Consider the following 16,959-nt stretch of genomic DNA (forward strand, 5'->3'; position numbering starts at 1 on the left):
TCTCCTGGTTGTTTCAATACTCTTATGATGCCAGAAGGTATAAAAGATGATATTACAGATAAAGTCTCTGCAAATGTATAATTGAATGGAAGCTTCTCATCCCATCTAACACGGGATAGACGTCAATCACATTTACAAACACCCTGATGTTTTCTGGTTCTCTTTTGGAAGTGATAGTACATGAAGCATTCAACTTTGGGCAACAATGGCGAATGGAATATCGTCATTGCACTAAGATTTATAAAAAATAGTTAGACCGCAGCCTTAATTTGGCATATCAAGACAGTGGTTGCCTCAATAAAGTGAAAACTGTATTGTAAATATCTGGATGAAGGTTGTTAAAATCATGATTTTACTCGTAAAATTATATAATTTTATGAGTTAAATGTAAGCTTAACATGTTAAATTGATTATAAAACTTGAAAATAAGTGAAATTAGATTGCAATCAAGTAAAATTATTAAAATTAGATGAAATTCTGTAAAATAAAATTCTGTAAAATCATGATTTCACCACTGATTTAATGATCGCATCGCAGAAAATAAAATTGCCATTGCTATTACGGGTGTCCAGCGACTATTGGCATTTGGCCTATTGCTGTTACATAACAAAAGCAAAAATTGCAAAATCACGTTCTTTCAGACTTTCAGTGTTTAACTTTCACAAAGACAATTTGATGGTGAGAATTCAATTTCGGCTTATGCTAGATGCCGCGATCAATTAGCAACTCTCCTAGCTCAAGAGGAGGCATATTGGAGGTAGCGAGCAAAGCAATTATGGTTGAAGGAGGGTGATTTGAATACAGAGTATTTCCATGAGATGGCTTCTAGTAAAAGAAAGTGCAAGAGGTTGATTACACTGATTAATGATGCGGGTGAGGTGTTTGATGAGATGGAGGGGATGAACAAGGTTGTGTTGGGGTATTTTCTCCAATTATTCGACAAAAATCCTGACTCAGAATCACCTTTGCTAGACTGTATTCAACCGTGTTTCAGCTGCACAAAATGAATCATTGCTGGCTCCAGTACAAGATGAAGAAATAAAAAGAGCTGTTTTCCAGGTGAAACCTTATATCTGTGGAAGATTATTACAGAGATAATTTATTGCAGAGATAAATGAACTAGTTGCCGAATTAGGATTTCAATTTTAGTATCAGTTTTATCCGTATAAGAAAAACATTTTTATTTACAATTTTAAATAGAATAAATTTAAAAAAATACATGTCGATTAAAATTAATATGAAATACATTTTTAATGTAAAATAAATAAAAAAATTATTTTATCTTTTATATAATCAAAACTTAAAACTCAATTACTTGTCAGTTTAGTGCCAAAAGTATAGAATAAAAAACAAAAATTACTTGGCTAACCAAATTATTTTTTCATCTTGGTTGTATAAAAAATATAAGGTACTATAATAGCAATCGGTATTAAAGAAAAGAAAAGTATTTAATTTTTAATTATATAAATTTTTATTTGAACCATGTGTTTTAAGATGCTTAAACTATGTATGACTTTTTATTTGAATTATATACTTTAAGGTGCTTAAATTATGTATGATTTTTTTAAATGTATTTTAAAATTCCTCATAATTTTACAATTTTATGATTCATTTTTACAATCCAAATTTATTTTATATTTTTTATTCCGTGTTAAAATCATAATTTTAACAACCTTATCTGTATGTATCCATATTTATGGTCTTTTGCGCCATTAAAATATCAAGCTCACAATCTTTGATAGAAAGGTGTCAAGCAGTTGGAAATCAAAATTTGTTATAAAATTTATAATTATATATATTGAATATCCATTAGAATTTCTTAAGACTTCATGACTCTTGAGTTTAGTCCCTTGGTTTTCTATAACACTTGGATTTCTTAATATCATTTAATGTTTTTATTTTTTTTTCTATAAATAGACTACTTGTCTTGTATTTTAAGGATTGAAAAAATATATAAGAAAATGTATGAATTTTTCTTTTAAGTTATATTTTGAATATGCATGTTCTTGTTATTTATTTTTTTAACATGTTATCATCACAATTACTCTACTTAATTTATATTGAAATCTTGGCAGGCATGAACTTCTATGTTACATGGCTTACATCAATTTTATTTTTTTTCATTATTGTACATACTTTATGGAATATATTTGGTTATGTAACTTATTTTGATAATTTTTCTTTCATTTTTATTCATCAAGATTTAAAGTTCCTAAAGAACTAGTATTATAAGTTCATGAAGAATTAAATAATCAAATACAGTTCTTGAAGAACTAGTATTTCTAAAGAACTAAATAAATAGCAGTCTTAAAAGATTGATTTTTATTTTCTTTTATATTCATGACTTTATTTAGTAAGTTATTTCATTTTTTAGATAATGTCGAATCTGACGAAACTTGAATTTTCCGCTCTTGATATATTTGGGAATATATATATATATATATATCATGGGTCCTTGATGCTAAGATTCATTTGGAAGCTATGAATCTTGAAAAGACCATCAAAGAAGAAAATAACGCATTCTTGCGGGATCACGCAAAAGTAATGATTTTCATTCACCACCATCTCTATGAAGGATTAAAAGTTGAATATCTCACAATAAAAGATCCTTTTGTTATGTGGCAAAATGTAAAGGAAAGATATGATCACCAAAAGTTTACCATACTTCCTTAAGCTCGTTTTAATTAGTTGCACCTGAGGTTGCAAGATTTTAAATCGGTTAGTAAATATAATTCAACTTTTTTTGAAATTACATCACAACTAAAATTGTGTGGTGAAAATATCACTGAAGATCAAATGTTAGAGAAAACATTCTCTACTTTTCATGCCTCAAATATTGTCCTGCAGCAACAATATAGAGAACATAGTTTCAAGAGGTAATTAGAACCAATTTCACATCCTTTTTTGTGGCTGAATAAAATAATGAGCTTTTGATGAAAAATCATCAATCCCATCCCATAGGTTCTAAACCATTCCTTGAAGTGAATGAAACCTTTGTTCAAAAGATAATAAAGAACAAAAGGGTATAGACATGGAAAAAATAAATGGAAAAGGAGATTAAGAGATAATCCTTCAAAAAGGCAACCCACCATACCACTATAAATGGAGACACAATAAACCTAAACAAGAAAAGGGCAAGAATTTGAATAAACTTGAAGATAAGTGTCATATGTGTGGTATGCATGGTCACTAGTCTCACACTTGTCGCACACCAAAACATCTTACATATTTATATCAAGCTTCTTTAAAACAAAATGCAATTGAGACTAATTTTATTCACAAAAAAGATTTTGAAGGTCAAAATACTTATCTTGATGTTTTTGTTTTCTTTAAAAACTCAAATAAAACAGATAGCATGATTAGTGGTGGGATCCTTAGAGATGATTAATATTTTTTTATTTGTCTTAGGATATTTATCTTATTGTATTTTCAATAACGAATGTCAATTTTATTTCAATTAAATAATAACTTTAATTATATTTTGAATAAAGGTTTGCGTTTTCATGATGAAGATTTATGTCTAGCAGAAAGTGCAACAATGCCCACAATTCTCAAGGAAAATAAATACTCTGAATATTTGACATTAACCAAAGTTAATGTCACTACAATATCAAGTCCAATAAACATGATTAAAGGCTCCTGAAGAGCTAGTATTTTATTACCAAAAAACACAAAACTTGGCATCGAAGATGCATTATATTTACCTGAGTCTAGAAGAAATTTACTCAGTTTTAAAGATATATGTGCTCATGGTTATCATACCGAAACAATAGATGAAGACAAAAAAGAATATCTTTATATTATTTCATGTATTTCAGGCCAGAAGTTTGTACTTGATAAATTACATGTTTTCTCTTCTGAAATTTATTATACGATCATGAAATCTATCGAAACAAATATTATGATACACTAAAATTGTTCTGACCTAAAACTATTTATGCTTTGGCATGATTGACTTGGACATCCAGGATCAATAATGATGCGATGAATTATTGAAACCTCACATGGGCATCCTTTAAAGAACTTGAAGATTTTTTTATCAAGTGAAATCCATGCGTTGCATGTTCTAAAGGTAAATTAATTACCAAAATCTCTATCAAGGATTATTATAGAATTACCATCTTTTCTCAAAAGAATTCAAGGAGATATATGTGGACCTATTCATCCACCATGCAGACCTTTTGGATATTTTATGTTATTGATTGATGCATCAAGTAAATGATCACATGTTTGTTTACTTTTTAGTTGAAATGTTGCATTTTCTAGATTAATAGCACATATTATCAGATTACGAGTGCAATTTCCTGATTATCCAATCAAGAAAATTCGATTGGATAATGCTGGTGAGTTTACTTCTTAAGCATTTGATAATTTTTGCATTTCTATTGGAATTGTTGTTGAACATCTTGTTGTCCATGTACAATCTTAAAATGGTCTAGTTGAATCATTTATAAAGCGTCTTTAATTAATTGCTAGACTATTACTTATGAAATCAAAATTATCTACATCTATATGGGGACATGCTATATTACGTGCTGCATCGTTGGTTAGAATTAGACTAAGTGCTTACCATAGATATTCTCTTTTGCAACTTGTTTTTGGTATACCACCAAACATATTTCATCTATGAACTTTTAGTTGTGAAGTTTATATGCCTATAATAGGGGACAAAGGACTAAAATGGGTTCACAACGTAGAATAGAAATTTACATTGGTTTTGATTCTCCATCTATTATTAGATTTCTTGAACCTTTAACTGATGATGTTTTTGAAGCACGTTTTAAAGCCTGCCATTTTGATGAGAACATTTTTCCATCATTAAGGAAAGAAAAGTTAGTGCCTGAAACATGACAAGAACTTACTTGGAATAACCCGAAGTTATCTCATTTTGATTCAAGAACAAATTAATGTGAACTTGAAGTTCAAAAGATAATTCACTTACAAAATATTGCAAATCAATTACCAGATATTTTTACCATCAATAAAAAGGTGGTTAAATCTCATATTCTGGCTGCAAATGCTCCATGTAGAATTGAAATTTCTGAAGGAAAAAAAGGTAACATAGTAGCAAATGAATCTATATCACGCCTAAAGCGCGTAAGACCTGTTGGTGCTAAGGACAAAAATCATAGAAAATGAAAATTACAACAAATAGATGATGATACTTCTAAAGATTTCTCATTCATAAAACAGGCGATAAATATTGTGTCAAAATCATCTTTTAATATTGATCCTCCTGAAGAGGCATTTCTTGAAGAGATCCAGGTATCTGGAAATAATAAGATTTCTATAAACTATGGTCACATATAGATTTTGGATCTAAATAAAATTATCATAAATGATATATTTGCATTTAAGGTTGCTTTTGGCATCACCAGAAGTGATGTTGAAATTGAACAATAAACTATCGAAGAATGTCAACATAGAAATGATTGGTCAATGTGGAAAGAAGCTATCTAAACGTAAAGTATTTGAACTTGTAGTTCATATACCTAAAGGTGTTATGCCCATTAGATATAAGTAGGTTTTTATTAGAAAACAAAATGAGAACGATGAAATTGTTCGAAATAAGGCACGACTTGTTGCATAATATTTCTTTCAAAGACTTGTCATTGATTATGAGAAAACTTGTTGTTACCCATTTTTGGATTCCCACTCACAAAAATAAGAAAATAAAAATATATATATTTGGAAGAAATTCAAAAAAATAATAGGAGTGAGAAAAAGATGCTGAATGCCGAAAAATAGCCAAAAATTGATTGAGGAGGTTCAAAAATGCAAAAAGTTAAAATTTGACAATATATCGTTGACTGGTAAGGGCCCTGTTGATAAGGAAAATTCAATTTGGAGAAGAAAAGTTCGAAGTCAGATGTTTATGGATTCAATTAAACTTTATCTAAGGTTTAATTGAATTTTTTGGAGGGTTTGATTGCAAGAAAAAATGATTTTTAAGTCAATTTAGGTTTTTATTAGAAGAAATTAAAGTTCTGGGGTCCAATTATAATTTTGAAGAGTTGATTTGGTCAAAGCAGGGGCTTAATTGCATAATTATTGAAGTTTAATGGCCAAGTAGGGACTTAATTGAAACAGTGCAAAACGAAGGACCAAACCGGAAAAGATGCTAAAATCAAGGGATCTAATTATGATTTTTCTGGGGGGCTTGATTACAAAATTGCATAAAACATCCAAGGACCAAATCGGAAATATCAGTTAAAATAGAAAAAACGGTGCCGTTTCACTCAAAGCTATTCATTATCTTCTTCAAATAAAACAGCTGGCAATAAAAACAAGGGAAGCGTTAGCGGTAGAGACAGCAGAGCTGCAGTCAAGGGGAGGCACGTCTCGCGGCTGGTGTTCCTCGCTGCCGTGATGCATGCCGACCGTTACCGTAAAGCATGCATCCTCTGGCTATAAAGCCAGAGGAGAGACGGACAGAAGGGAGAGGAGAGAGGCGAGAACGACAGAAGAAAGAAAAAAGAGAGAACAGAAGCAGAGGGAGAGGGGAGCATAAGGAAGAGAAAACAGAGGGAGGACGAGCATAAGAAACTAAAAAAAAAGAAGAGCAAAAGGAAGAGAGAAGGAGAGTCTGCACTGCGAAGCATAGGACACAACACCACTGCCGTCTTCACCTCTCCATAACCAGGTATGTGCATTTCCCTTCTCATTCCCTGCAACAGAAATGATATGTGTTAGCATGTAAGAAAAACAAAAAGAAAACGTGAGGGAGCCAATACATGAAATCACTAGTTGCAACACTTTGTTTTTCTTTTGTTTCATTCTCGCACTGCAAGGAAGGTGATGAACAGTGTGAAGGTAATTTAATTACCTTCGCACTGTTCATGCACGCGTAAAATATTACGCGTGCATGGGCAGAAAGGGGCTGGTTAGGCCCAGCCCAGCCACATGGGCCGGGTTGGGCCCAGCCTGAAAAATAAAAAAAATTCTTTTCAAAAATCTGTGATTTTCCGCAAATATTTTACTGCATTTTGATCAATATTGGTTTGTATTTTTATACTGTAAAGATACAAATCCGGTATTAAATACCTGGTTTTCATCAAAAAAATAAAATAAAATGTTTTGTTTTCATGCATATAGCCAAGTCTCTCTTAAAAGTTATATAATAAAAAAAATCATATTATATCTTTATAAAAAAAAAACGTTTTAGCATGCATTTTGGATTTAATAACCAAGTTTATTAAAGTCACGAGAACTGGCTATTATTTCAAAAATTCTAAAAAAAATTATTTTGTTTTTTTTTAATATCTAAGATTACGACCTTATATGTAAGACGTATTCCGGATATTAAATTATTTGTTGACATTAGAACGATTAGGTTTTACCCAATAAGATAAAGATTTCTTTACCTAAGAGAACTTTTTCTTAAACCATAGACGAACCAACAACTAGAAAACACAATAAAACTTTAAATTTTATCAGACAATAAAACAATGCAGCTTACCTTAGGTAGGACGCATTTGGGGTGCTAATACCTTCCCATTACGCAACCAGTCCTCGTACCCAATCTCTGAGACCAGTTAGGGTTCCTAGTGACCAAAATACTAGGTGGCGACTCTCATTCCATTTTTCCACTAATAAAAGACAAGAATTCCTTACTCCCCACATTTGCCACATAAGATAAGATTTTGAGGGTAGATGTTTTCGCCGTGACGCCGCATACATGCGACAAAACTTATGCTCTAGTTGTGAATGCAATTACTTTCAGATTTTTGATTGGTTTAGTAGTCTCATAAACTCTCTATCTCTCTCTCTCTCTCTATATATATATATATATATATATATATATATATATATATAATGGATATAGTTACAACATATTTATATGGATCATTAGATAAATATATCCACATGAAAATCCCTGAATGATTCAAAATGCCTGAAGCCTTTTATGATAAACCCAAAAGTGTTATTCTATTAAACTACAAAAATATTTATATGGGTTGAAGCAATCTAGTTGAATGTGGTATAATCATCTTAATGAATACCTCATAGAAAAAGGGTTTGAGAATAATAAGATTTGCCCATGCATTTTTATAAAGAAAACAACATCCAGATTTGCTATTGTTGCAGTATATGTTGATGGTTTAAATCTTGTTGGTACTCCTAAAGAGCTAATAAAAACTGCAACCTATTTGAAAGATGAATTTGAGATGAAAGATCTCAAAAAGATAAAATTTTGTGTTGATTTATAGATTGAACATTTTTCAAATAGAATATTTGTTCATTAATCGACATATAGAAAAGGTTTTGAAGCACTTTTACATGGACAATGCTCATTCTTTGAGTAATCTATGGTTGTTGGATCACTTGATGTGAAGAAATACCTTTTTTGACTATTAGAAGAAGATGAAGAAATTCTTAGTCCAGAAGTACTATGTCTTAGTGCTATTGAAGCACTCACGTATCTTGCAAATTGTACAAGACTAAATATAGTTTTTACACTCAATTTATTGGCAAGATACAGTTTCACTCTCACAAAAAGACATTGGAATGAGATCAAAGATATACTTCACTATCTCCGTGGAACAACTAAAATGAGGTTATTTTATAATGGATCAAATTCACAATTGATTGGATATGCAAATGCAGGTTATCTCTTTGATCCCTATAAAGAAAGATCATAAACATGTTATTTATTTACCTATGGAGGTACTGTAATTTCTTGAAGATTTGTCAAACAAACAAAAATAGCTACTTCGTCAAATCATTCAGAAATTATTGTAATCCATGAACCAAGTAAAAAATGTATATGGCTAAAGTTAATTATCTAGCATATAAAGAAAAAAATGTGGATTGTCAACCATTAAAGATAATCCCGCAATATTATTTGAAGATAATGCTGCCTGCATCACTAAACTTAGAGGAGATTATATTAAAAGAGACAAAACAAATCATATATTATTAAAGTTCTTTTATACTCATAAGCTTTAACAGAAGAGAAATTAATATCAAGCAAATTAGATCAAGTGATAATTTAATAAACTTATTTACAAAATTTTTATCATAATATTGGAATGTGTTATCTTAAATATTTATCATAAGACATGTATTTTTAAGGTGAAACTAATATAAATTATACTTTTTTTCTTTGCTTAGATTTTCCCATTAAATTTTACTTTATAAGGTTTTAATGAGATAATTTGATATTTTTAAAAATTATAAAATATTCAAATATAGATATTAAAATATCTACATTAATTCTTTTATTGAATTCTAAAGTATTAAAAAACCACACAAAAATATTGCACTCTTTTTCCTTTGCTTTCCTGACTAAATTTTAGTACAAGATCATTCAAAGAAAAGTGTTAAAAAAATCTATAATTATATATATTAAATATTCATTAAAATCTCTTAGAATTCATGACTCTTAAATTTAGTCTTTTTATTTTTTCTTGACACTTGAATTTCTTAGTGTCCTTAATCTTCTTATTTCTTCTTCTATAAATAAATTACTTGTTTTGTATTTTAAGGATTGAAAAAATATATATAAGAAAAGATATGAATTTATTCTGAATATGCATGTTCTTGTTCTTTATTTTTTTAATAAATTTCTTATTATTGTAATTCGCAAATTTCAATTTACAACCTTGATAATAAACTGTTTAAAAATATTGGATTCCCGGTGAAAGAGAGGAGGCAGAAATGGACATCGGAGCCATCCAGGTCTACTACAAAATAATTTCCTCCTGAACACTAACATTGAGTGTCTTGTTCGGGAGGACAATGCTGTTAACCACCACCACTTCATCTTCAACAGTAACAGCTTCGCCTGGATCAAGGAAAAGAAAATTGAGATTGTGCAGAGAAACAATGTCCCTAAAAAATGGAAATGGACTGGTAAGGGAAAACAGGGTTTATGCATAAAGAAAGTACCAAGAATTGTAACCCCAAGCTTGGCGTTGTAGTCCCCTTCAGCCTGTGTAATCAGTTCATTAAACATAATAAATCTTACCATGGATTAAAGCGAAAGCAAGCTGATTAAGGAACAGACCCTAGTGGTAGTAATAAGAACCATTAGATGTATCATATCACACAAATTTGGACAAGATAGAGAGAAGATTTCAGAAAATGTTTGTAAGAGGGGGAAAAAAGGTACTAGCACAACATCAAACAAGACACTGATATTATAATGGTATTACAGATATTGAGAAAAACACCACCATACGAATATGATGCCTGCCTTTGTTACATTGTCGGGATACTGATTGAAGAAAAGAACATTGGGAAAGTAGCAAATAACAGATGTATCATGCAACTAAAATATAACAGGAAACTTGCCTGGACACGGGACCATCTCCCAATGGAAGACTTCCACCCGACAATTGAATGAATGACAACTGCATTTTCCTGATAAATGAAACAAGCATACCATCAAATTTGAGATATGTTAAGTGGCCCCTCCACAACCTCACCCTAATTTTTTTTGTATAAAATAGCAATCTAATCCAGTAAATCCCTTATTTCAGTTTCCTACCATGACTTCAACATCATCTAGGATGATACAACAGATGAGTCTTGCACCTGGTCCTATACGAGCATTAGCGGATATAGAGACATTGGGACCAATCTGTTTCATCACATTCCACGAAAGGTCAGTATCATATATGAATTAGATGAAGGAGAAAGAAAAGGTAAATACAACAGGAAGGAGTAAGGCTATAGAAACAAACATATCATAAAAACTAATGTAGCAGTTACAATTTTTTCATGTTTGACCAATCATTTCTTATTTGCAAGACCCACAGTTTTACCGCTTATTATTTCACACATCAACTTGTATGGAGTTTCAGTATGATTTGTTTGTTTGTAAATCATTTTCTACTCCAACAGGAAAAGAGTATGCCGGCAACAATCATTTTGCATCATAATAGATGAATAAAGAAACTAGGTTTTTTAAGGTGATCTAGAGGCATGCACACCTAGTTCTCATCACCTAATCAAACCATAAAGGGACAAACAGAGTACTAATATGCATTCCATGGATAAAAAAAAGTAATTACTAACTTATAAACAGAAAGGAACAAAAAGGATTATTCTAAAAGGATTGCATCGGCCAACAGTAATAGTGTACCCATAGTTCTGTATCATAAACAAGATGGAAAACTTGCCTTAGCAGTTGGATGTACTTTTGCTGATGGATGAATATAAACATCATCAACAATGGCAGCAGTCTTTGAGCCATCACCACCAGCCAAAAGATGGGGTGAGGTGAATCGGAATTGGGCAAGATATAAACCAGAGCACTTTAGAGACATTCTGCAGTGCAGATTTGGTAAAAATCACATAGGGTGAATGGTTAAAGATGGAAAAGAAGATACTAACATATTGTGTAAGCATTGTCTTACCCAGGAGTTTTGATTTGTTCCCAGAAGTCCATGGTTTCATATGTATATAGCTGCTTTTTTCCTGCAAGGGGTGACAGGATATCCTGATCCAATCTTACAAAATCGGTTGGAAGACTCCTGTTAAGGGAACTTGCATAAGGGCAGGAAGTGGTGGTAAATATTGGGTTCTATCAAATCCATGATTAAGCAATAACAACAATATTCTAGCAAGTCGAGAAAGGAAAAGAAAAGGCTAAGACAAATTTTTGTTAAAACTACCAAGGATGACTCTCCCAAAATATTAGTACGGATATTAGAGGATGTTTATTGCAACTTAAACAATGAAGTTCATATTACCGCAGTGAATCTGTATTCCAATTGACTTGTACAAATTGAATTTTCTTGTTATACTGAAGACCTGTTGACTACTTGACTCTTCAAACAAGATCAAGATGCAGTTGCAAATCCCATGGCAATAAATAATCAATCATGACAAAAGAACATGCTGGAACAGTCACTCTCCAAATCACTCATCTACATAGATACATAAACAAATATATGATTATTGTCATGCACCAGTCTAAATTTTAGTCAATTCAACAACTAAAGAGGCCCAAGAAAGAAAGAAAGAAAATAGATCCACTCTTAGTCCATTACACAAGCATTGTAATTGATGGTTTTCAAACCAGTGAGTTACAGCACAGGTATATGCATCTTATGGATTGTTTGGAACATCCCAGTTGATAGCTTCTTTACATGTAACCAGATTGACATAGTCAACAACAGTTCAATTATATTTTGAAATCAAATTACCAACTTTAACAAGTAAAATAATGCTGTATGTTAGAATAAAAACAAAAGACAAAACATTTGTTGAACTTCATTTCAATAAATTTATCATAATAGTTTAAAGTGAAATTATTATACTAGCAATGCTCAACCTAGAGTCAGTAATTCCAAGATAAAAGGATGAAAAAGTAGGGAAAGTCCAAACCATGAGTAAGGACAAACCTTGTAGCTGATTGGAGGGCTTCGAAGCTGGAAATACGTCTCAGATTAGCTGCAAATGGTAAAACAGAGTTCAAATTTTTCACAAGCGATAATCAAGACTATCCATAGTTACATAGAATGCTATCATATTCTAAAAAAACATGCCAGGATATGGCAAGCTTTAGGGTCAAAAGATTTTTAGTTGATGCAGGTTTTCATGATGAATTGTGAAACCCTTGGTTATTGCTGAAACAGGCTACACTAATATATTCAAGTTGTTTTAACAAAAGAACCACAGAATTCTGGAATTTCTAAATTAATCACACACCAGCACCCTACAGGCCAAACACCATATTGCATACCTCTGTCTTTCCGTTGAGAAGAAACATCCTGGATGGCTGTGAATATTTCTGGTGTAAACACATAAACACCGCAATTTATTCGGTCACTTACCTGCATCAAAACATAACATCAAACAAAAAAAAAAGAAAAACCCAATGAAAGTGAATGGGTAGTAGATAGTAACAGACATCACCATTCAATTCAATGAAATTTTAAGCCTTTCGTACTTCAATAAAAGAAAAGAAAAGAAAAGAAAAAGTTGATGTTTGGTTATGTACTAGCAATATGGTATTCCGAAAACGTATTGATTTTACTTTACAGTAAAAAAAAAAAAGAAAACCAGAAAAGATAAGTCGCATGAAAAGCAAAAGCTAAAAAGGTTGAACCAGATCCATCTTTAATCAATCATTCAAGAAATAGTGGAAGCACTGAAATTCCCTAAATATTAAGAGTATATCTGAACTTGTACTTACAAAAGTTTCAGGCTTCTCTGTGTAATGCAACAACTCATTGGTGTCAGGATCAGCTACCAATTCGCCAAACTGGCTGGCTGACTCAGCAGAGACCTGCATGTAGAAAACAATAATGGAGCACAAAAATCTTGTAGACAAACAGAGGACAATCCTACTGCTGGAATATCAAACTCTGAAAAATTTTCCTTGGCTATCATCTTTTGCATTCAACCAACCTTGATTACTAGGATAGTTCCCATCCCACCATGTGTTCTGTGGGCCTCTGCAAACATTGTAGGTGATATAAGGTAATTAGTGCTTCTGCTACATAAAATATAAAATAAGAACTGCCCCTGGTTAAAAAATAATATACTTGCAACATAAAAATAATTTTCCCATGCTCCATGAGGATTTACATGATATTCTGAAGAAGAATTTATTAATGAGTTCATACAAATTCAAGGAGTTAAGAAGAATCCAATTTGGATAAGTGGATTACCAAGCATTTCTGGGAGTGGAAAACTGCAGCAAACATCACAATTCAATAGAAAGATATGGGACTGCGAAATGATAACCAAACATCAGTACTAAATTTTGGAGTACAAGACATCCATCTATATCTCCAGAAAATGATAGCACCTATACATGTTCACATAAGAGCATGCAAAGAAAATATGGAAAATAGGAGACAGATGTGCATGCCGATAGAAAAGTTTAGGCTGAGATGTTAACTGGGCTATCTTCCATGATTAGGTCTCTGAAGTTATAAAGCCCACCGGCAGAACCATGTGGCTTGTCTTCCCGCAAATATCTACAAGCACAGATTTGATCATTAAAAACAGAAAACCACAACTACAGAATCAAAAGCAAAAAACCAAGAAAGACCATCAAGTCACTTTACCTAACAGGAACTTTCAGCTCATTGGAGATTGAGGAAACATACAAAGCAAACTCTCGTTCCTCGTAGAAACCAACAAGATAGATCTGTGCCAAGTTTGGAATCTGAAACAGAGATGCAATCTGAATGACTCAACAATCTTCTATGCTAACAAAGAAACAAACGAACTCAAAATCAAACTAATAAAATTCAATCATTGCTTTAAGAATAAAATAAATACCTTTTTACAAGCAGAGATTGGATGGTGAACCATTGGCTGTCCAGCTAAAGGAAAAAGAGGCTTTGGAATATTCAATGACAATGGCCTGAATCTAGTACCTGCAACATTTCATATTCCAACTCAGCTCAATTGAATGAAGAAAAATCAAACAAACTAAGAACTGGGTTTCATTATTTGCACCAAAAGATTCAAAATTTCAACAGAAATAAAAAAAAAATCAAAAGAATCCTGCAAAAGGGTCCGGTCAATTAATTATAAAATGAACATTCAGTTGCATTGCATGCAATCAAACAATCAAAATTGAGAATTCCCAGATAGAAATCAAACTGTGATAGAGCAATTGAATACAAAAGAAGAAGAGATGATACCTTTAGTAGGTCCGCCAACCATGATAACAGCAACAACTCTCTCCTCTGAGCTACCCATATCTTCTTCAATCAAAACAACAATCCCAGATCTCACAAATTCTTCAATAAATCCTGCCTATTTATTCATTTATGTATGTGTATACAGGCTATACTCAATTGTGCGACGACAAAAACAACAACATTAAAAGCATGTGACCATTGAATCCAACACAGTAACAATAAATAGACCAAAAATATGTTGCTACTTTTTTTTTTTGGCAACAAGTATGCAATGAATTTTTAAGATCCAGTGCAGTGACGTACGAGTGAAAAGAGTTAAAAAGAGAGGGCAAAGCAAAGACCACTCACTAGCTACCGGCAAGTACGCAGCTGCTCTTTAGTCTTAGAGAGTTGTCAAGGGAGAGGAAAGGAGTAACGGAAGTTTCGTGGAGCTGGACAACTAGTGCTCCGACTAGTAGTAGTGCTCCGTGTTTTTTGTTGTATCGGAAGTAAATGTATCTCCGCTTTTTGGTGAAAGATGGAGCCTTGGGAGTGAGGACAAATTCATTCTGGTCCACTCGTCTAAACTATCACAACTTGACAGCTAGATCAGGAGCCTTCCTCTTCCTCTTTCTTTTTATTTTTTTATTTTTATTCAAGAATATTCTTGATTCCTAAGAGGGTACATCTAGTTTCATCAAGAATATATGGGTAGAGTAGTAGACACTATTCAAATACCCTTTTATTTATTTATATATATATATATATATATATATATATATATATATATATATAATTTAAAGTGTTCGAGTTAGTGTACGTCCATGCATGTGCATTGTGATTAATTTTTAAATTTATTAAATATTTTATAAATTTAATAAATAGATAAGATATCATAACAGATATAAAAAAAAATCACACTCAAATTAAAAAAAAATCACACTCAAATTAAAAAAAAATCCTTATCACGACCGCTAGCCACGACCTGAATTGCTATTCAAATATATCTTTGATTGGCTTCACATTAGAAAATGATGACAATAATTGATAGAGCCAGTTATCTTCACGTGGATCTCATTTCATTTATTCTTTTCTTTTAATGTATAAGCATTGATTAGTCATTTTATTTGCGTCTTCACCACCATGAGTCTGATCAAAAGTGAATCTATGCACTTGAGGGTCTAGCTCAGTAGTCAACCGTGTGACTTGTTCCATCTCTGTTCCGAGTTCGATCCTCTATATGCACGCCTGTTACCCCCGCGGTGTCTTATCTGCTCACTGGGCTTGCAGGATGCTCAGTGGGCCGTGGGGAATAGTTGTGGTGCGTGCAAGCTGGCCCGGACACCTACGATAATAATAAAAAAAAAGTGAATCTATGATGTACCGAGGCTTCTGGCTCGGCTGTCTTGGCAATGTTTTTTTGTTTTCATCTTTTGAGTTCGAGCCTCAGCATACACGCCTGTTATTCTCGTGTGTCTTACCTGTTTATTTAGCTTACAGGGTATTCAGTGGATCTGGAGATTAGTTGTGATGCATATAAACTGGTCCGGATACCCCGGGTTATAAAAAAAAGTGAATCTATGATTTTTTAAAAATATTTGTTTATAAAATAAATTAATAACTATATGCAGATCAATATATCTGAAATTTTATTGCGTGGAAATGTTTAATTTTTCCTGTTTAATTAGATTTTAATTTTTTTAACCAAAATAATAATTTATACTCTACTTAATTTGAAATGTGAAGGAAAAAAAATTCTAATCCAAACTACAATTTTTTTTAATTAATGCATCTCTTGAAATTTTAACAAAAACATGTTTTAAAATTGCAAGCACTTTTTTCTAAACAAAAATCTATCATAGTTTTAAAAGCGAAATTAAAATCAAGCCGTAGTATTTTAAATATATGATTGAAAATGAAAAAAATGATAAATATGATAAAATTATATAAAAAACATAATTTGTTTTTATTGAATATTCATGTGTTTTGTTTATATTAGATACATAATAATTGAAAACAAATGTTAACATTCCCATAAATTTGAGAACAATGAAAAAATTAATGAGTGAAAATGTAACTCTAAAAAAAAAAATACAATGAGTCCAAGACCTAATGCTGGACTAATATACAAAGACCTAAATGTATATGGGTCTACAAAACCAAGCCCATATGACTAGCTTTTTTATATAAATAAAGGAAGGAAAACATGTTGCTTGTCTTTTTTATTTTGAAAAAAAAAAAAGCTAACAACTCGTTGTCTTTGATTCATCTCCAACCACCTTAATTGCTAATAAGTTGAGATTTTTTTCTAGACAAAAAAATCATTTTTCATTATTTGTTTTTATTTAAAAACACCTAAGAACATCCT

General features: G+C 31.7%; 1 protein-coding gene across 5 annotated transcripts; it reads right to left on the reverse strand.

Moving 5' to 3' along the window:
• Window positions 1-9,521: 9,521 nt before the first annotated feature.
• On the reverse strand, window positions 9,522-15,161 carry LOC133676206 (uncharacterized). Of its 5 annotated transcripts, none has more exons than XM_062097826.1 (16): window positions 14,961-15,161; window positions 14,613-14,727; window positions 14,245-14,342; window positions 14,028-14,128; window positions 13,859-13,937; window positions 13,626-13,686; window positions 13,363-13,409; window positions 13,148-13,240; window positions 12,695-12,785; window positions 12,354-12,402; window positions 11,364-11,492; window positions 11,127-11,274; window positions 10,493-10,585; window positions 10,297-10,365; window positions 9,892-9,934; window positions 9,522-9,787 (listed from the first exon to the last, which is right to left on the reverse strand). In XM_062097826.1, exons 2-16 carry the CDS (start codon window positions 14,668-14,670, stop codon window positions 9,687-9,689), a joined length of 1,260 nt encoding a protein of 419 aa, XP_061953810.1. In that variant the 5' UTR covers window positions 14,671-14,727; window positions 14,961-15,161; the 3' UTR covers window positions 9,522-9,686. The 5 variants fall into 5 exon arrangements, with proteins under 5 accessions (XP_061953810.1, XP_061953808.1, XP_061953811.1 ...); XM_062097824.1 differs by having other exon boundaries at window positions 14,613-14,758; XM_062097827.1 differs by having other exon boundaries at window positions 14,613-14,672; window positions 14,961-15,160.
• Between the last annotated feature and the right edge of the window lie 1,798 nt (window positions 15,162-16,959).

The sequence above is a fragment of the Populus nigra genome, chromosome 16 (assembly GCF_951802175.1).
Source record: "Populus nigra chromosome 16, ddPopNigr1.1, whole genome shotgun sequence".
Taxonomy (NCBI): Eukaryota; Viridiplantae; Streptophyta; class Magnoliopsida; order Malpighiales; family Salicaceae; genus Populus; species Populus nigra.